This window comes from Patagioenas fasciata, chromosome 8, assembly GCF_037038585.1.
Source record: "Patagioenas fasciata isolate bPatFas1 chromosome 8, bPatFas1.hap1, whole genome shotgun sequence".
Classification (NCBI taxonomy): domain Eukaryota; kingdom Metazoa; phylum Chordata; class Aves; order Columbiformes; family Columbidae; genus Patagioenas; species Patagioenas fasciata.
This window is the reverse complement of record NC_092527.1, coordinates 43,095,172-43,116,789: the sequence shown is the minus strand read 5'-3', so window position 1 is coordinate 43,116,789 and position 21,618 is coordinate 43,095,172. Positions and strand designations below refer to the sequence as shown.

General features: G+C 41.8%; 1 protein-coding gene across 9 annotated transcripts in view; it reads right to left on the bottom strand.

The window, feature by feature from the left end:
• Nucleotides 1-21,618, bottom strand: part of CFAP46 (cilia and flagella associated protein 46) — a 71,832-nt gene that overhangs the window by 7,428 nt on the left and 42,786 nt on the right. For 5 of the 9 annotated variants that reach the window (XM_071812285.1, XM_071812284.1, XM_071812286.1 and 2 more), the window contains 20 exons: nt 20,082-20,188; nt 19,090-19,272; nt 18,209-18,344; nt 17,210-17,398; nt 16,324-16,512; nt 15,403-15,537; nt 14,366-14,545; nt 12,658-12,825; nt 11,606-11,703; nt 10,931-11,010; nt 10,379-10,530; nt 8,486-8,607; nt 8,043-8,125; nt 6,842-7,006; nt 5,501-5,577; nt 4,812-4,872; nt 4,684-4,719; nt 2,724-2,817; nt 1,498-1,610; nt 699-780 (listed from right to left, as the gene is read on the bottom strand). In XM_071812285.1, the coding sequence (XP_071668386.1) occupies nt 699-780; nt 1,498-1,610; nt 2,724-2,817; nt 4,684-4,719; nt 4,812-4,872; nt 5,501-5,577; nt 6,842-7,006; nt 8,043-8,125; nt 8,486-8,607; nt 10,379-10,530; nt 10,931-11,010; nt 11,606-11,703; nt 12,658-12,825; nt 14,366-14,545; nt 15,403-15,537; nt 16,324-16,512; nt 17,210-17,398; nt 18,209-18,344; nt 19,090-19,272; nt 20,082-20,188 (2,450 nt within the window). The other 4 variants (XR_011740373.1, XR_011740374.1, XM_071812289.1 and 1 more) reach the window with 4 other exon arrangements.

The window sequence follows — 21,618 nt, the reverse complement described above, 5'->3', positions numbered from 1 at the left end:
AGGTGTTTACGCAGCCCTAACAGGACTGGATATAAGATCTGACTGGCTGCAGAACTATGGTAGTCCCAAAAATGACATGGATGAAGTACATTTTGATATGGTCTCTGTGACAAGGACGGTATGGGATGGCACGGCACAGAGTTATGGGTCACGTGCCGTCTGTGAGAACGCACGACGACACGCAGTGAGAGCGAGTGCACCCTTCCACCTCCCGACGGAAAAGCAAGGAAAACACCGAAATGCTTTTAAGGCTAAAAATGCTCTGATAACTAATGGTAAAGATTCTGAACAGGTTATATAACATGCCATAATAATTTATTTAAATTAAAAATGGCTGGTTGTTAAACTCTTCAGTGTATGAAACTTTAGACAGACTCTTAACAGTTTATCTGTTAAAGGGAAGTTTTATGTATCTAGTTAGAAGATTCTGAGAGTCCTGAACTCGGAATTGGAAGGTATATGTGTTTCTGTGTCACATTTTCTGGCCATTGCCTTTAACACAGCTTTCAACTTATTTAGGTCCTATGTAGAGAATGAAGCTACAAGATACAGAGCCAAACTTCTCCCTTCGGTGCAAATACGAGCACTTCTACTTGCAGAAGTAAATAAGAATATTTGTAATTCAGAATTTTAACTTTACTTTGGAATAAAAATAATCTGCTTTAATGTGGACTTTACCAAAATAAACTTTATCCTACCTTTTGTGGATACCAGAGTTTGTAATTCTGTGATAACTTTCCTTTGTTCGCACCAGATCTAGAAGTACCATCAGATGGCATTCTGGAAAACAAATAAATTGCAGCAATGGTATTTGCACTAATAATAATGCATACATAATAAATATAAGTAAATCAGGCCTTTCTTAAGTTAATGACTTCTTGAACACAACCCAAACAACTAATATAAATGTGATATATTTGAGCCAAAATAGTCAAATATTAAGCAAAAGAACACTAATAAAGTCATCCTAACAGTATTTGATGTAACTTTGCTACACTTTTCCACAGTGTCTTGCAGGGTTTCTCCTGTGCTACCACAGTATAACTAACAACGGAATCCACACACCACCCTACTACCGGCCAACCTGTACGACCGGTTGTGTAGTCACAAACTCCTGCCAAATGGTGCGGAGATGTCACCCACTGCAGCTCCTCCCACAAATCAGGACCAGCTACATACGAGAAAACAGACTTTGCTACCAAATGCTCAATTCCATAAAAGGGGAGAGGAGTTACCGGGAAAACCATCGGATTATGACTCAGTTTGTGGAACTTAAGAAATTCCAACATTGGGAAGAGGAGAAGGACTGACTTGTGAGGAATAACAAGAAAGTTGTGCAGCGAATAAAATCTACGTAAGTTTTTCCTGTCAAAGTCCTGGATCTCGAAAAAAGCCCTTAATGGGCAACGTCAATACTGTGATAATGACACAGCATGAAATAAACACAACTGGGAACAAAAGGTGGTGTCATTAGAAAGGATTTTTGAGTTATCTCACGTGGGATGTTCATGGCGACCAGCCTGTCGAGTACAACGTGAGACAGGAACGTCTCCGTCCCGTAGAACAGGAACGCGCTGCAGTGCGCCAGCAGCTGCTCCCACTCGGCCGGGCTGCAGGGAGGAGGAAGGGACCTTACCGCCGGGCCACGGCTTTACAAGAACGTTCTACAGAGAGTATCCAGAGCAAACACCGCAGCGGTATCTACTCCAGAAACGTTTGTAAGAGAAGTCAGCATGGAAAGCAAGGAGATAAGACTGCAGAATTCTATGAAAAGTGTAATAACTCACGTGGACTATTAATAATTATTATTTTAATACAGAGGGATACTTAGTTTAGTAACATCTCATATTAAACAAACAAATATCATCAATGTGTGTATTGTACAGCTTTGAAATAACAGTATTTAGTCTGACTTTCAACAGTATTCGCATGTGCACCCACCAAGATTCGCAGAAATTAGGGTTTGAAAGGAGATGCAAATAACCAGCCCAGCTGGCAGCAAACCCGTGCAACTGCTATCAGGTCACAATCCTTGTGACCGCTGTGAGGAAACACTAGAGCACCTACACAGCGACTTCACCTACGCAAAGAAGATTTCAAAGCACCGATTAACCTGGCGGTTACAATGGAAGGCCCAGTGGCGGTTGTGCCGACTCACAGGACCTGTCCGTGCTCGACCTATCAAGATCCCTTTTATCCCTCTGTTTCTATGATCTTAAAAGTACTTCTACAAAGAATGGAGTCTGTTTGTGAATAAACTCCGTTAAACGGTACTGTTTCACAATAAGATGTTTGAAATTGTAGCCTGTGAGATGTACCTTCACTACTTTGTGTCTGCAATCAGTGCACCAGTCTCAGAGCTGGCTCAATGTGCAGGGGGGTGCTACAGCTTCTAACATTTGGATTTAAAAACAGTTACGAGCACAGCCAGAAATCACATTTAAGCTGACATATCATATTAATCTAAGACTGCACCAGTAGACTTTCTGCCAAAATGACATGGTCTACATATATGGTAACTGATGCAATCAATCTGGCTAAATCACCTTATTTCAGATTCTTAAAATATTCTGTCTACAAATCTAAGTATGCATTTGAAACGAAGACAGTGGTTAGCTACGTGTTTACCAGCTCACAAAAAATCTGATCCTATTTTATGTCTGAACAGGCACAATTCTGCGACAAAAGGGGTAAAACGCGAAAGCGGGTGGAACGTGACCCACCTGCGAAGGCGCTCGCTGCCCATCACTCCTCGCCACTGGAGCTCACCGTGTTTTTCCAGGATTTCCTTCAGTTTTTGGGAAGGACTTAAAGCTTCTGTAACAACAGAATTTAATCATTACAAGCGTAATACGCTACAAGGGATGTTGGGCAATCTTAATTTCAACTATTTATAAATGACAATATAACATCTAGGGTTTTTCAGGCCATCATTAGGCCTTAAGTTTTTGAAACCTAAGTCTGGCTTTTAAAACTGTAGTAGTCGTGCTATTTTCTGGGTAAAATTGTTTTCAATTCCCATTTGAAAGGTGTATTTTATGACTGACAAGGATTATTCAGTAGACAGGTTAAAGACTTTAAAAAGACAAAGAAAAAATTCTAGATACCCTGAGGAAAGTGTGAAGAGTGGAACACAGGAGGACGGCTCATGGAGGTGGGTCCCAGGGGCTCAGAGAGGGGAACAGCCGAGCTTACAGAGCCCCGACTTCAGAAAGCAAGACTCCAAACCCACCTCTGCTCTGCACGGACACTGCACACTTAATGATAATTCCTTTTCTCCTTTCTTGAGTACATTTTGCTACTACTGTACAATGCAGACACACTCTACAGTCAGATATGAGCACATGGTAAACAGTGGTGTAGTTTAATCTGCTGTAAATGAGAAACTGCAAACATATTATGGTACCGATTGTTCAGTAGCTTCTTTTGCATTTAGGTTTAATAACTATATCAAATAAAAACCTTCATTAAATCAATTTTCAGCATTTGATATACATGTGAGTTCATTAATGAATGTGAGGCAGTTAAATTCTCACACACACTGGTAGAAGTGAGGTAAAACTGTATTATTAAGGCGTCTGTCAAACTGAGTTAGTGCATGCAGAGGAGGTCACGGAGCGGGGGACGCGCTGCAAGGCGCTGGGGGAGGACACGGGGTCTGTCTGGTTTGGAGGGGGCTGTGCGGTGACCCCGGCTTGGCAGCTTCAGGAGGGACGTGGGGAGGGGTGCTGAGCTCTGTCCCGGGGACAGGGCCCTGGGAATGGCCGGAGCTGCACCAGCGAGGCTCAGACGGGACGCCAGGAGCCGCTTCTGCACCCCAGGGCTGTCCAGGCCGCGGCGCAGCCTTCCCGGAGAGGCGCCCCGTGCCGTCGGTGCTGAAGAGGCTGCGGACAAGGCCCAGCGACGCACTCTGGCTTTCGGTCAGCCCTGACGGGGCCAGGCCGCTGGACCCAGTGACCGCTGAGCGTCCTTCCAGCCCAACAGTCTGTTCTATTCGTGTTCTATTCTATTGATACAGTAAACGCCTACTGCCTCGACAAACACAACCCAGAAGGATGTAATGACTCTCTCAAATACCCTTGTAGGCTCTGCGTCTATCACACTGCCCTTCACCTTCCAAGGGGCTGTAAAAACTCCACGTTACACTCGCTTTTTGTGCAGTCTTCATTTTGAGAACTGCTGGTGAGTCCCGCTGTCCTGTCCCAGCCCCTTCCCACTCAACACCTTTTCTTCCAAGCCCTCTCATGGCTTTCAAGCAAATTTCTTGTATAGCAAAGGTCATACAAAGCATCACAGCCTTCCAATTAACCTAGCCAGGGACACTGTATCATAACAGCATCTAGCTGAAAATTAGAAACGCTATAACAAGTTCCTCAAAGTAAGCAAGTGTTTTTAATTGGCTTGCATCGTAAGAAAGATTACTCAAGTCATTATTTTCTTGGCAATATTAGGTCAATATTAAGTGATATGAAAGACATAAGACAATGTCATTTCTTTCCTGAATCTAAACCAGGTTCTATCGTTTCACGGATGCACCATTTGACAGGCGATAAGCAGCTGCTGTTCCAGTGAACAACCAGACTTTTCTGTCAGCATCTTGATGCCATGGCTGCATCTTCTGTTACAGAAATTTCTAAATTCCATGGCTAGTTTATGGTGAAATCATCACTTAATATACATTACCTGCCTCTCTTCCTTCATTATAGGGATCCACAATATCTAATAAAAAGTGAAGTGTAAACAATACAATGTAAAGAACAAAAAAGGTAAGTTTAACTGATAGACTTAACTAATAATTCACAAAAGGATACATTTTAAATGACGAGTATCAACAGACAAGCAATTAGAGGGTAAATCACGGTTAACTGGTGCCTACAAGTGAAAACAATACATATTCTATTACATACAGGAGTTTCAACCAAATATTAACAGTATTGCATTTTTTGTGTCAAAGAGCTATCAAAAACATGTCGGGATTAAAAGCAGCACGACACTCAATTGTCAACGGAAAGTAAAAGCACAAGCTATTTGCATTATCTACAATGCATATACATACATTACATATAAATATATACACACATGCGCACAAGCACACGTACATACATACATTTATAAAAATATGTGCATCCACAATATACAATATACTATATTGTTTGGGAAGTATTTTAGCGAGTCGGAGCAGCTCCCGGGTGGGTTGTTACGTCTGTCACACAGGGACTGTGATTTTCAAAGAAACAACGACTCTGTCACTATTGCAAAATCAACAAGAAGCAAAGTCCCTACGACCCACAGCAGAACCGCAGAGCCCAGGGTTGGAAGGGACCACCAGGATCATTGGGCCCAACCTTTCCTGGCAAAAGACTTACATGATATTTATTTCACTTCAGTATTACAGCATGTGTAATGAGTTTCTATAGCAGCTACTTGTTGTTCTTTAACATTTTTACACAAAAAGAAGACTACTGCTATTGAGTTCATTTTTAAAATGTGGAAAATTCACCTTTTTGCCATTCTTCTTCTGATGAGCTTTTGATTTATTTTCTTTAGACTTGTCAACATCCGTTTTAACATCAGTCTCTGTGGAATCGAAAAGAACATTTTGTAAAGATATGGGCAGTTCTAGAAAACACGGCTTTCCTGAAGGACTACTTGTCTTTGTTCTGATGCCGTAACAATATCAGATTAAACTACAACAATAAAAATTAATTTCACAGCACAGCAAGGCAAGAACATTCCCCAAACCTTCCTGCCTAAAAATATTGGTTTGAAAGCGGAAAACAAGCAAGAGAAGCAATTCCTTGGACATGCAAATGCTTCGTTACATCACAGGTTTAGGCCGGAGTTGAACAGTGGTTACCAAAGCACTTTCTAAGCAGAAATTAAAAGCAATAATTGCACTAACGGACTTTTCAACTACGCTTCCTCTCATTTATCTGCTTCTAAAATGATGCAACTACAAGAAGTTTCATGTTAAAAAAGGGAAAAACAGAAATGGAAAAAACCCCGTGTTCTAAAACCCCTGTTCCTAACAGACCTGTAACGGTACATGCTGTGTATGTAGACTGAAAATGTTCTGATCTCTGATTATTCACAGTCCTTTCCCTTTAGAAAGGAGGCGTGAAACAGAAAACCCCAAGACAGGTGACACTGACAGCGCTAAATATCACAGATATGAACACATACTCAAGAGTCTCTCTGAACAGAGCAGTTCCACAGTACACAGCCAGATTTCTAAACTCGGCCTACTTTTATAGTCTTAATAATCCAGTCTGAGTTAAAATGTGCTTTTATATCTCCCTTTCGCCCTATTGTGACTTCCAATTTTTTAACTTTGGTAACAAAAGGTATCTTTGATTTATACAAAAAAAGCTGCTTAGTGCCTGCATTTATTACTCACTTTCAGAATAAATAAGAAATGATTTTGAAGATGCCATAAGGACAAGTTCACCACTGTCCAAGCACCCGACTAACACACCTCACGCACACTCTTCGCTCATTTTCCTCCGTGCAGCTGAAAACAGCTCTGAAGAGTTTAAGATCATACTTGTATAACTTTGCAAGCCATTTTGGATTCCATTGAGTTTTACATAATTCTTTCATATGTAGAGGTCATTTTAAATTAGCACTGCAACTATAGTCAGCCTGTACATCAGCAGAAAAAGTCTACTCTACTATCTATTCCATCTGAAATACTGGAAACCTGTTGTATGCGGCAGTCTTCCAGTAAAATACAATACACAGAGTCACAGAACCATACAATGGTTCGCCATTCATATTGTTTAAGTTCTAAGCACTTTGTTTGCTGCATCATTATGCTAATACAAAGAATGTCTAATAGTACCTGATTCAGCCATATGTATTCGATTGTAGAGAATCTGAAGAGAAAAATCTCTGGATACAGAACTTATTCCTTCTGCTTTAAAGATCCTGAGAGCTTCCAAAGGCAATTCCATCAGCGATGCACCTCCCAGCAACACCACACTCAGTCCAAAGTCCGCGGCTGCACCTACGGAACACGACTGAGATTTAGTAGTTCTTGGTAGACATGTAAATAATTCAAGTTAGATGTAAAAATCTACATTTCCTCTATTGCGTGACACCCAAACTCCATTTTACTGTGGATTAAGTGCATTATGCAAAATTATTTCTTTTGATACGGTCACTTCTAAGATGCCATCAAGCTTCTATGCACATGCACTTGTGAGCACCAATTCTTCAGAGGGAAAACTGCCCATGTGTCAATAACCAGCCAGCTCAGATGGAAGCCCAGGTACAGGTATTCAAGAAAATGATTTCTGGAAATGCAAAATTGCCTTAGTGGTGTTTGGCCAAACAGTACAGAGCTGTAAAGGAGCTCTTATCCAATACTAACTGTGCCTTTCTGCAGGAAACCTTTGGGTTGTTTTTAGGAAAACAGTACTGAATCTCATTATGACAACACTCTCCTGTTCTGCAGAAAGACAACGAACACACGAAGACAAGTTATTCAGTCTTTGCAGAACAACAGAAGCAACCAGCTGCCAGACTGCAGAAAGAAACTCTTCTAAGTAAAAGCAAATGTCTCCTTATTTTTAGTAATTTTTCATTGAGAAACTTCACTGTTCCCCAGCATAAAGCAAAAACCTTGTCCCGCAGGCAAGCCGTGGGGCTGACGCCCAGGGACGCGTTCCACCACCAGCCTGCGTTACCGCAAACAACCCGGGAGACGCCATACAGGAAAAAGCACAAAAAGACAAAAACACACAAAGAGACTTAAGAAAGTTCATTCTTTTGGCTTTTCTCCTGAAAAGTCTGGTTTGTAATAAAGGCATTTAATTAGCTGCCTAGAGCACACACAGTTTAGAAGACTCTAAATACATGCAGAAGGATAGGTCCATCTCACGTATCAATAGTCTCTTTGGAAGTACACTAAAATATTTGATATGGAAAAGAAACAGACCCACTGCTAAAGCCATCTTCTTCTCCCTGATGTCAAAAAAACGGAAACTAAAGGGACAGGACCTTTGTTTATTCACACACACACTGCACTTGAGCGCACGTACCCTGCATCCGAGTCTGCCCGGGGTCCTTGTCTTTCGCTTTTGCTTTCCCCGATCCAGCTGCTGAAGCCGATGTGTCCTGTTCTCTGCGCAGAGGAACCGCAGTGAAAGCATTGCCAGCACTAACACTTGTGTAAGGAAAAGTTCTCACAGCAAACACAAGGACAAAACTGCTGCAATCTCAGTGACGTGTTACACCACCAAGGATGTGCTCCCTCTGGAGTTCCTTTCTTTGGAAATCCCACCCTTGACTAGTTACATTACAACGTTTCATCCTGAGCTCACTACTGTATAACTCAGTCTATCATATGGTTCAATCCGTCTCTCAGGATGTAAGAAGTTCATTCAACAGGGTCTGTTCTTGCTAAACCCCCTCCTGTATTCGCAGGACCCGAGTCACCAATCTGTTCTCACAAACGATGACAGAACAAGGATAAATGTCTCACCTGGTATCAGAAAAATCGACTTGTGACAGCACTGGTTTCAGATAGTCTTCCATAATTTCTAATATTTCAGAGAAATCCGATGTCAAATCGTGTCCATTATCGTGTATTTTCTCTGTTGGAGTCTATCACGCACATTGCAACCGAAAACAGAATGCTTACAAAATGTTATTTAATAAGGATGGAGTGTGTATTATCTGTTAAATCAATCAGAGGCTAAGTCAAATAATTTGAAACATCATAAAATGGAAAATACAAATACAGAAACTGAGTTTCTAAACTACTTTGCTCCAAAACATCACTCCTAGTAGCAAAACATTCCAACATAGGAGTCAGTACAAGATTTCAATATTTATTATTTAAGCAATTAATGTATTTCTGCAATTTCAGTGGGGAAAGTCCAGCAGCAAGAAAAGATAACAGGATGCACCAAATAACAACTCTGAGAAGGAAACAGATTCCAAAGATGAATGTGGAAGCAGCAAGTGAAAGTGTATGGAGAGACCAATGGAGCAAATTTGGTAAAGAAAACCTGAACAGAATGAAGAAAATAGATAAGGAGATAACAAAATAATGTAGGAGAAGATGACACTAAAACATGAAGCTTCTGAAAGCCAATAGACACGGACACAAACGCCAGCTGGGAAAGAGTTCAGTGAAATGGTGAAGGGTGCTGGTGCTAACGAGCGGACCCTGCCCCAGTTGCCGGTGCGGCTCTGTGTGCTGCACGCACAGCCGAGGGAACCTGCCACGCACACGCATTTGAAAGCCCTAAGCCACTTGTTTCTGGTCTGTTCTACCTGACATTATCTTTTCTCCTTTTTCTCTACTTACACAACTACGGCAACCTCCACGTCACTTGCCATCACAACAAAGGCCGGCCAGGGACAAGAGGAAGAGTGATCAAGCAATAATCAGTGTTTTAACTGAAAGAAGCTAACATGATGAATAGTACAGAATTCCAGTTCATGAACCAGATGTCTTAAAAGTGTGTGATTAAAATAATGAAAAACTGGACAGAAAATTCAATATTATCTATATTTTTTACCCTTACATTAATCATGGAAATAGGTCTACACCAGCTTTAGTTAATATGCTATATTTAACAGTGAATTTTGATTTATATTGAAAGCCCTAGATTTTATCTAATGGAGCCAAAACTGAAGTAAATTAGAGCGGATGCAGACTTGCCCACCCCACGTGCAGAACTGTCACCCTGCAGCTTAAATGGTGTGGGAGTCACAGGCTCTTCCAGTGTGACCTGACACTGCACGACTTGCTTCGCTGGTTGTGAAGAGCAATGTCCTTACAGAACTGACCCTTCCCGCAGCAACACAAAACCTTTATCATCTACATTTTAAGGATTCATAGCCACAAACTTGGAATTCCAAGGAAATGTGTCCTGGAAGCAAAACTTTGTGACTTAACAGACTTGGATCAACTGCACTCAGACAAACAGCCATAGTGCAAAGGATAACGTGTTCTGGGTTGGAAATCAGTAATAATCTCTGGCTGAGATAGTTTCGAGTAAAGGGTTAGATCTGAGATCCCTTTTTTCCCTTGGGACAGCTGGGTCTTTCCTGTGACGTGAAAGCCAATGCACATTTGTAAATGCAGATCTTTTCAGCTCATTTTAAAGTACATTGATCTCAACTGCAACAATTTCAATTCTGATAAACTACTCAACATTTCAAAACTGCCGAATGACACTGAAAACAGTGACGAGATAGCACAGTAAGATTAACTTTTGAAGCAGAGTACACAGCATTTGGTAACTGTGAAGACTGGGTGTTACACTTGGAATAAACTGAAAATTCTGCACAAAGAGAGTTTATAATCGCTTTTTAGTACCTGTTTTTCATCCTATTTTAAATATAAAGTAATCAAATACATTACCACATCTGTTCTGGACGTGCACTCTTGCAGGTTTTGAATGACAGTCTGTTTAAGCTGACTCTGCATCTGTTGCTGCTTGTAAAGATGCACTTTTTCCAACAACACACAAAAGGTATCGGGGTTCACAGGAAACCGAGACACTTTAGCTCGCACTGTTGAAAGGAGGATGACACCACCTTAAGACTCTTTTTGAGAAATCATACTTGTACTTTAAGAAATGACTGTACAGGGAACATCAGTTTCTAAAGCCATGGCATTCTTTGAAAATTAAATAACTTTATATATTTAGCACCAAATACAAAGAGAAATGTACAATGAAAAAAAAAGTCTACACTTACTTATCTATAACAACTTTAGCCTTTAAATATAAACAAAGCCCCTGTAAATTGTGACCAGACACATGCTATCTGATAACGGAACTCATGTATTTAGGTATTAACTTTCCTCTGGTATTAGTCAGAGTCACAATTATTTCCAAGTGCTGGTGGCAGACGCGAGCGCCTCGCAGCCTGGGGGCGGCTGCTCTGGCCCCTGGGGTGTCCGGGCACTCACCCCCCGGCCCACCGGGTCTTCCCTTCTGCTGCGCAGCGGCTGCTCCCGGCTTCCCAATCAACGAACTGTACAAATGTGACCTGTGGAGCGCAGAAAACGAGCAGATTACCTGACTGTTCAGCCTGTTTGTATGATGCAAATTTATCAAACGAGTAATTATTATCCTCTAGCGTTCTTTCATTACTACGTTTCCAGCAAGGTAGATTTGTATTTGTTCCATGACAACCATTTACGACTTTTCACAATTGGTGAGGATACCCATGGTCAGCTGTTATAGCTGAATTTATGAGCAGTCACTAATTAGGCTGCAGTAATGAGATCATTTGTGGCTTTATACAGCTAAATAGGATCCCTCCTGACATTTTGAAGAGCACAAGCAACAAGAGCTGGGAACTACTAACAGAATTTAGAAGGATACTAAATCTGGACTGAAACCTTTCAAGTGACCCCTGGAGATTAAAGAGATAACCAGGGAAATCAAAGTACAGGGAAACGCAGAGCTTGAGCTGCAGGCAGTTCTGTTTATACGTTAATCTGTTCACTATCATAGAATTCAAGCCCAGCAAAATTAGAAGTAAAGACAATAAACAACCAAAATACTTTTTTTGACCTGTAAATAATCAGATTACACTTGTAACAAACAGAATGCTAAACCAAAAGTATGAAATTTCATACCTGTCTTCTGAATGTTGGAGAATCATTATGTAGAAATTAGATGGCAATTCATCCATTATATTAAAATGTTCAACAGGAATACAGAGATTTCTCCATGCCTGTACAATAATTCCAAAGTAGCATTATTTTAATACATTTTATAATCGCCAATCTCAGTTCTTTCATCAGAAAATTGATAATAGCTCTAGGGAAGACAGTGCTAACATTAAAGAGAAAGAAGAGACGCGAGCACTGGGCAGCTGTGCCACGACAGGAGGCTCGGCGCAAACAGCAGGGAACGCTGTGTCGCCGTGGGGCGACGGCCCCGGGAAGCTGTGGAGTCTCCGTCCCTGCAGATGCTGACAAGCGACCCGGCTGCAGGCGTCCGGCTGAGCGGGGCTGGACCTCCAGAGCAGGAGACTCCACACCCCGGGCAGCCGGGCCGGGCTCTGGCACCGCGAAGGAAAGAACTTCGTCCTGCGTTTGTCTGTGCCCGCAGCACCGCAGCTCGGCCCACGCCCAGGCTCACAGGCAAAGCGTTCCTATGGACGAATGAAAGAATATCGGGCTGCTTCCATAGGGTGACACCTGCATGGGGACCTGAGCATCTCAAACAGGATGACTGTCCAGACAGGGACAAGAGTCTCTGTTGCAGGGTCCTTTACAATAACATCTGCAGCTGGATGGGGTGAGACTCACACAGAATTCAGGATTTAAGCATGCAGAGCTCTGACATCCAGCTATACCAAATTGTAACTATAAGACAAACTGGAACTGCATCCTTAAAATTTGACTTCTGACTTAAACTACACAGCTCATGCCACACAGATAACCTGGCAGGAACAAAACCACAGGATAGGACATACCATACTAATAAAAAAGTATTTCTATACATGATCAAGTCAACCCATTACTCAAATAAGGAAAAAAATAAAACAGATGAAATATTAATTCCAGGAACCACCGAAATTACAAATACTTGTATATATCTAAATGTATGTCTAGGTATATATGTGTCTCTGTATATAAAATACAAATAAACCACTAACAAGCAGCATATCTCAAAGAGTTACCACTGAAGTAGCAGCCAGGTGCTGCTCCACTCTGGCCAGAAGGTCGCTGGTGTTCCTGGTGTGCGTAAGCTGCCTCTGCAGGTGCAGCAGCGCTGCCAGCTGGGAGCTGCTGGTGTCAGATGCGGCTGCTAGGAGGACGCTCTTCATCCTCAGAGACACCGAACAGCTCTGTAAAATTGGTGTATCTATTTATTTTCCCTCCCCAAAATAACATACGTATGTATATAGTCTATATGTGTTATAACATGTATATATGTTAAAGTCTCTTGGTTGCAAAGTGAGACAGATTAGCCAAAGCCTATCTGCTATATGTGTTTACAATCTAATGTAAACAGGCTGGCAATAACTATGAAGATTTCTTAAATACGAATAGCTAGAATTAACCTCTTTGACTACATCTATCACCTATGTTCCTGCATTTAGTCATCTAAGGTCTACACGGACAGGTAACTGCCTGTGTTCTGAGCTGAGCTTTTCGAGTAAGCTGAGTCTTTCCTGTGCTCCTGTGCCTCCGACTGCACAGCCAGCACATCAAACACTTTAACAGACTTCCTACACAGAGCAAGATAAAGCGTAAGACTTCACATCCTTTTATTTCAGCAAACGCACCAATCCTGTCCTTTGAACCAATGCTTGACAAGAGCTAAGGCATCTTTTTTTTTCTTTTAATGCAGATGTCACATTAAAAATTGCAATTTGGGTTAACCTAATAAAAAAATCCAAAGGGAGGCCTAATATTAACATGGAGTGACATTTTTGTATATACAGACCTTTCTGGGCAGCACAGTAACTGAATCAGCAGAATTGTTTGCCCAGTAGAGGACAGGACTGGTGGTGGTTTTGGTGCCTTGATACGCATTCTACTCAGCTTGTTCACTAACGAGTATGACAGCAAACCAAAAATAACCCTGTGTGCTGCAGGGGTACAGGAGTAAAGGACTGGACCACAAAACCAGCGCTAGCTGTTTCCTGATTTATCAGAAGCCCTACCCAGGCCGCTCCGTCCGCAGGCAGAGGGGGTGCAAACCTGAGAGCTGGCACGGAGGCAGCTGCCCGCGGTGCGTCCCGACCTGCGGCTGCCTTGGCGCGGCAAGAGGGAATCGGTACAAGGTGCATTTCTGTATTTCCACACGGAGATGATGGTGTAGGAAGGGTGTATGATTGGTTCCTGATATAGGGAACATAAGCCTTATAGACACTCGTCATCTCTGTGATGAAGGCGCATACATGAACGATTCACACGCCTTCAAGCCACCTACGGGACCACGTGTGTAGGTGTTGATTTGACAAACCGAATGTAAACCTTTCCCCTCTACTTCAAGATAACGAATGAACAAGTCCAAAGAAAAATTTTTAAAATTATTTCTCAGGGAAGGAAGAAACGGTATTTCACAGTAATGTCTTATCCTAGTTAATCACATTATAGGTATTTATTAATATTAAAATAGTTTCATGTATGCAATCGTTAATGATAACATCAAGTCGAACACAACAGATACTAGGATTGTTAAAAAGCTACTGATCAAACATCTTGAAATCAACAAGCATATGTTTTTGATTACCTGTATTACTCACTAGTTCTTGTATGTATGTGTACACCGTGTTTCGTATGACCAGTTTTCAGGCTACATGAACAGACATTTTTGCTTATGTAACTTAAAAGACCCTTTGTATAGTGGACAGAATCACAACACATCAGCTGCGTTACCTGATGAAGTGCCAAGAACTGGCTAGCTGAAACGGGATCGAATTGTTGGAAGCATTCGACCATTTCCAAACTGGCAGGAGCCAGGACGTCGGTAACGTTGTGCCTGAAGGCAACGTTCATACACCGCAGCAGCGCTTCGCTGCACTGAGAAAGGTACTTCCCAGCCAGCCTATGTTCCTTCTAGATGATAAAAATAACAAGGTTTATATTCAAACATGTATTAATATTAAATATTTTACATGCATAGAGATTACTAGTGGTTTAGAAAATATAAGTATTACCTTTTCATGACTGATTTTAATGTTTTTTCTCCTTTTTAAGGCATTTACTTAATGTATGATCAAAATATTCCAATATAAATTATTTAGCAGACACCAACATTCATTATACATCAAAGAATAAATATTTTCATAATATACTCTCTTTAATATAAAGTGTGTACTTAGCAGAATAGTGTTTAAATTCTGGGCAATATGAGCCATTTAGAACAAAGGAATTTTCTGTCAGTTTTCAGTACAGTTGTTTCCACTATATTTAACACAAATAAGCCCATGAATCTCTTATCTCAGGTGTTTACTGACGATAGTAACACCACGAACGGTGCACTCCCCAGGCCTGCGGTTCGACCTGCAGCAGTTACTCGGATCAGCTGGCCATACAACACAGCTGTATCGGTGAGGGTTCCAGAGCTGCTCTGCGGCAGCAGCGCTGTCTCCGCTCCGGCCCGCGGAGCGCGGCGCTCCCTGCGTGGGGCGGACGGGGCTGCCTGCGCCTCCTGCCCCGCGGCCCCTCGCTCAGCAGCCGTCCTTTACTCGTGGGAGCGCCTGGAAACGCTCGTCCCGGAGCTCCCGCTGCAGGGGCCGAGGGGCAGGACAGAGACGGGTTTGGGGTGTTCTGAGATTTCATCTTTTGAGAGATCAAATTTATGTTACAGACATTTCTGTTACCAGTTCAAACAGAACGGATAAGGTGAGGTGACTATTACTCCATCAAAAGGAAGCACACGAGTTCTAACACGAGCACATATGCTAACATACCTTTAAGTCCTGTATTTTCCTCCAGTACCTGTCATACTGACACCGACGGGCCGGTGAGCTGCTGTCTGTCACCTCCTGCCCACTGCGTGCTGCTGAAGTCCGGGCAGCTCTTGCGATGTCTGATTCAGCTTCTTCCTACTCACCACAGCATAAAAAATAATTAATCATCCCACTAAATATGTCTGGCTCAATTTTTTCTGTGAATTTAGGAGAAAATGGAACTCAAATTACCTCACTATCTGAATCCCTTGATAGTGAGAGATTTAGCAATATTATCAGGCATCAAAATTTCTTAGTATGTATGACAATATGACTAACAGAAACCAGAAAGACCCCATACAATCTCTGAGAATTTGATTTTCTGGTACTTGTCCTCAATTAATCTCTTCTGAACGCCGTAATTCATCACTGAATTTATGACTCAGCTTTCCTTTTCTTACATGGTATTCTTACTACAACACAAAAGGAACTGACAAGGCGGAGCTTTTCATTTACAAGTCATGACTTGTTTGCATTGATTCAGAGACCAACCTATCCGGCCCTTTAAGGCATTCAAGGATATTTTTCTCTCTCATTTGAAAATACTGTATTTAGCATATCTCAGGAACAAATAAAAAATTATCTGCATGACAATGGCATGTAAGCAGAAGCACTTTTCTGAAATTACTTGGTTCAGTATTAATTTTTATGATGCTTTGTATGCAATATGCAAAACCTAGCCCTACAGAAAGTGTAGTATACAGAAAAGATATCCCGGCAGACAAGCTTTACACATAGGAGCAAATGTAAAGGCAGAAAAGAATGCATGCCATAGCATTTGGCTTCCAGTAAACGTCTGAATGTAAAAGTAGAAAAGAATGCATACCATAGCATCTGGCTTCCAGTAAACGTCTGAATGTAAAGGCAGAAAAGAATGCATACCATAGCATCTGGCTTCCAGTAAACGTCTGAATGTACAGGATCAGTGCTAAGGGCCAGTAAATGAAGGGTTTTCCCAGTGAGGTAGAGGCATTTGGACGTGGTGTCGGGACAGCCTTTGCAAAGGCTCTGCACGTTTGCCAACTGAGCCAGTGCGATATGGCCCACAGTGCGTTCCATACGCTGCCAGTCCTGGTAAAATACATACTTATGTTTATTCGCTCATATACGCCCCCCGCCCAGAAACATACCTAAAAAAAGTAACACAAATATTTACATACAAACATGTCTCTTAGATGTGATCACACTATCAACTACAAACAAGCTGTCTTTCCCAGATATACAGACTAATTAAGAACTGACTAACAAAGACCAGTCAGTGCTGAGGCAAACACGGGATGAGGGGAGGCTATGGCGGCGAACAGTGTCACACTGTGCTTGGCTGTGACAGCATCTCCTGTTGCCGGGGGCAGAAAGGGCAGTTCCAGGGGGCTCGTCTGTGCTCTCGTTCACCAGCTCAGGCAGCTCTGCTCAACACCAGCTGCTTTCAAAAGGAGATACAATACTGCAAAAAACCCTCCACATCAATTATGATCCTCAAGCAATTTCCCTGCTATTCTCAGCGGTTTTTAAGTCTCTGCATTCGAGAAACAAAATCTTTATGAGAACACAAAACCAGAAAATAAACAAACACAACAACCACCAACCAAAACCCGAACCATCTCCAGGACAAAGCCCACGCACTCAAACTTTCTTTGCTGCACAACTACACGGATGGTCCATCGACCCTTTTCCTCAGAAGTGGAAGAAGTTCTGCCACGGCAAATATCCCTGGGAAACTTCGTCAGACTTTTGTGTGTAAATCATAGGACTAACTACTTTGTATTACCCGCTGCGCCGCAGCGCCTCCAGCAGCTGCTCTGAGGAAAGCCTCCACAGCACCACGACATGACGCTTCTCTCTCTTCTTTAAGCTTTTTCTCAGTAATAACAAGATGAAAAATATCCAAGAGAATTTCTACAAGATTTAGTTTCCTGTTAGCTAGCTGCCTCATTAACGGGATACTAATATTTGCAGTCTGAAATACAAAAGAAAGCAGAATTATTATTTCAATTATTTTTGCAAATTTACCTGGTAAGAAGTTAGAATGTTGTATTTCTTTTAACTAAGGAAGGAAACATTTTAACAATATCACCTCAGTATACCAGAGATATTGCTGTGAAGATATTTAAGTAATTTAAAAGATGAAGTTCAGTGTGAAATATATTACAAAGCAATCAAAGTAGCTGCATCGAAAAAGAGCAGATGGGGTTTTGCTTTTCACATGTTTTGTGTACCTGGTAGAAATATCTAATTCCAAAGGAGTCAGAAATGTGTACATAAAACCAGAAATTTAATATTAATAGGTTTGGAAGCTGCACAAAACCACTTGTTCTTTGAAAAGGTAAAGCAGAACACGGAGCCGGGAGCCGGAGCACACACACGAACGGGCTGCAAGCGTCCACTGCCGAACGCTGGCTCGCTTTACTCACACAACGCTCTGCGCAATCCCCTCCTGAGGAAAACACCCGCTGTGGAGAGCTTTAGACTTCTCGGGTATTTAGGGAATCAAAAATATCTGCAAGTTTAGACTTTTGTAGCTATTAGATAAACTTCAGAATTAAATACAACTGACAAAGACGAAAAAATTCTCTCATTTCTGCTTATCTTCTGCCCTTTTTAAACTATAACATCTATTGGAATGCAATTTTTCCTTCTATATTCAAACAATGCCTATAATTACAGGAAGATAATGTCATTTGGGGCTTCCAGGAATTATCCAAGAATGAGTGAATAATACAAGTAAATTTATTTTCCATGAGTAGATATGCATATATAATCTCCATACCTCGTTAGCTGCAAATAAGCTACTAACATCATGAAACACTTCCTCTGTCTCAGATACTGCCCTCTGAGCTAAGTCATAGGCATCTAGATATCGACTGTGTTTTGCTTCTCCGCTTCTTCCCTGCTTGGCAATCACCCTGAAATAAAACAAAAACCAACCACCATAAGCCCAAAGGAACCAATGTAGGAAGGTGTTTATTTTTATGGTGTCAAAACTGTTGGACATATATAATAAAATAATGAGATTGATAGATTAGATTAATAGATTAAATAGATTAATTCTGTACACGTCTCCTCAACGTTCAAACAGGAAAAGTGAACACTCACACATTGTTCTCGGACCTGTACTGCTGCCAGGCAAGACGACGCCGAGGCACAGGGAGAGGAAAGACACAGAGCGCTCCAGAGGACTGCTCACCGGGACAGAACGGCAGAGCAGTCGGCCACCCAGCGTATCTGTCCTCCGGTGGGACACCCTGGAACCAGCCGGGGGCCACGGCGTAGGGTACCGTGCACTTCTGCTACTACAGCAGGTTCCAGAGAACCGTTTCAAAAGTAACAATTGTAAAAGCCAAAATGCCTTTAGGCACGGGATGACAAAAAGCTGACTTAGAGACCTGACACTGTGTTTTGACCTCCAAGCCAGCACAAAAATCACCAGTACCATGTAAGATTAACTCTGCCTTCAGTGAAGAGAGTTTCTGATTCTACAGTACTTTTCTGATACAAAACACAGGAAGAATACAAATAGACCTGTAACACCAAGATATAAAACCTGGCAAAATGATCTGCTCTTTGCCATCTTCGGTTAGACTACAGAAATGTAAACAATACGCTTTGTGGACTAGTTGAATAAAATTTTCCTCAAAGGTGTACTCTTACCTGTGAATATTTGCACATTCTAGCAGTATCCCTGCGCTGCAGCTTTTGTGCCCATAACGAACAAAGTCCTCCTCGATTTGAACCAATTTATTGTAATATCCTTGTAGCATATCTGGTAGCTGACAAGACTCTGCATTAATCGTCATACAATCTTGGGCAAAACGTATCTGAAGAAGTGTTTTCCTAGGAAAAAAATCAAGTACAAGATAGCAGTCAGAAAGCACAGCCTGTGTTTGAAAACAGACTTATTTCTCTGCTCTCCTTTAAATTGCAAGAAATCTAGAAAAAGCCTCTTCATTCTTCAAATCTGTGCTCTACAAATTATACTAGGTCCTGAAAAAATCAAAATACTACATTTTCAGATTAGAACTGAAGTGTGACTTGTTCCATGTATCTAATTATTCAAATTGTCTAGGCCTAATCAGTCTTCTAAATGTAGCCAAACTGAGAAGACTGTTGGTCTTCCCTCTCTAATCCAGAAGTCTCACACTTCTGGAAAGAGAAGGAAATGTAAATGTGATAAGCAGAGCGCTTCAAAAAGACAGACCCAGTTTCAGAGATGCAGTGAGTTCAAAGCGGGTCCATCTTTTTAAACACCCTCCTCTTCTCTCCTTTCACCAACACAGTTGAACTTGTCTGTGCTCGGATTTCAACGTAACCAAAGCAACCTTGGTTTCGCCATGGAAGGCCCATTGCGTCACGGTGGGAAGCGGGTCCGCGCTGCAGTGCTGCGGGAGCCTCTGCAGAGGCCACCGCGTCCCGCTCTTCGGGAAGCCTGCAGCACAAACCCTGCGCAGCGCTGCGGTGTCGGAACGGCTCACTCGCCCACCAGAATGAGGAAATCGGACATTCAAATTTTAAAAAAAGCAACATAAATTACTGAAAATTATTTGAGAATCCACAGAATGCACCATACTAATATAAAGATGACCAGCAAAAATCACCATGTATTTGCAATGTGGCTGCATAGAGGATGGGCATAAACCAGTTACCTGGCTTCAAGGGATGCGATCATAAACCCCAGCTCCGGCTGCCTGTTAGGTCTCCTCAGGAAAGCAGATCTGAGCACACTGACAGTGCGTTCCAGGACCTCACAAGCCTGCAGGTAATATCAGACATTTCATCATTCTATTTTAGACGTCTGTATATAATACTAAACATTCATTGAGAAAGCTTAAATTTTGTGCAGAACATGTTAAGTATCTTTCCCTAATATTCACCAAGAGGACTGATCCTTGACAACTGTAAATCGGGGTCTAAGAAGTATGAGTTACGACCATACTTAGGTATTTTGATATGACAAGTGAATGGAGCACATAGACACGTGGGGAGATGAAGCCAGACTCAGAGGAACACAGAAAACAACCACAGGCAGCACATTCAACTGGAAGAAGGGGAAACCTAAAGAGATGTTCCAGTGTCCGGCCTCCACAGTCACTTTTGGTTTTTTCCTTGGCTTTCAAGGCCGTGGAATCTCCATTCTTGGGGTATTTGAGAAGTGGCCGCATATGGCCCAGAGCAACGTGAGTCACCGGTAAGGTCAGAAACTGCCCGTTTCACCTGGGCTCAGACCAGACCACCTCGAACTCAAATAGTGATTGAAATCTGTGTTTCACTGGCATCCTCTTAGGGACAGATTCCTGCATCGTTCCTGACCAGCATATTAACCCACAAGTAAACCTTACACTGCTATAGTTGCCACTGGGGGGTGTAAAAGAAGGCCCCAGTTGATAGTGTTGAATGAAAAAGCCCTTAGATGATGCTCAAAACCTCATCTCCAGATTTGTCCTTTTTAAAGAAATTGCTGCTGCAGTCACTTTGGTCAGATAAATGGAGGAAAAAAAACCCACCACACTCCATACATTTCATTAACAGCTATACTGGTAAAACCTTAGTAAGTACTCTCACTGGTAACCAGGTACTTTGTGCTTCAACAACAGTAAATGTGAAATCAGCCCAAATCAAATCATCCCTCTCTACAAAAGAGTCACACAGATTATCAACAAAGGACAGATCCTCACAGACACAACAGGCTTGTATTCATGCTGAGACTCCTGACAGTTAAGGGTTGAGCAGTAAATGGATATTTTAATGTTAAGGGTCAGATAGGAAAAGGTTTTAATAAATGTATACATTATACTTACAGTAGTATCTTTCAGAATCTAGAAAGAATATTTGCAAAACTATTTTAAATAATTTAAAAGGAAGTGTATACTAGAAAATAATATTGGGAGTTATAATCTTTATTAAATATGGAAAAGAAACACAGCAGTGTTAACAGAACTGTCTCAGTACAAAAGCATTCTAGCCCAGGGGATCGGATCTCTGGGACTTAGTTACACATAGTGGATTACAATTGCTCTTCTTTCAGTAGAAAGATATAGAGTTTACGATAAAAACATCCTAAACTTCTGCAGATAAAATCTCATTCCTATAGGCCTACATCTGTTTGGAATCTGCAATTAATGTCTGTTGAACGCACAACAGAGAACACAACATGAACTGTGCTGTTACTGAAACGCACGGGCC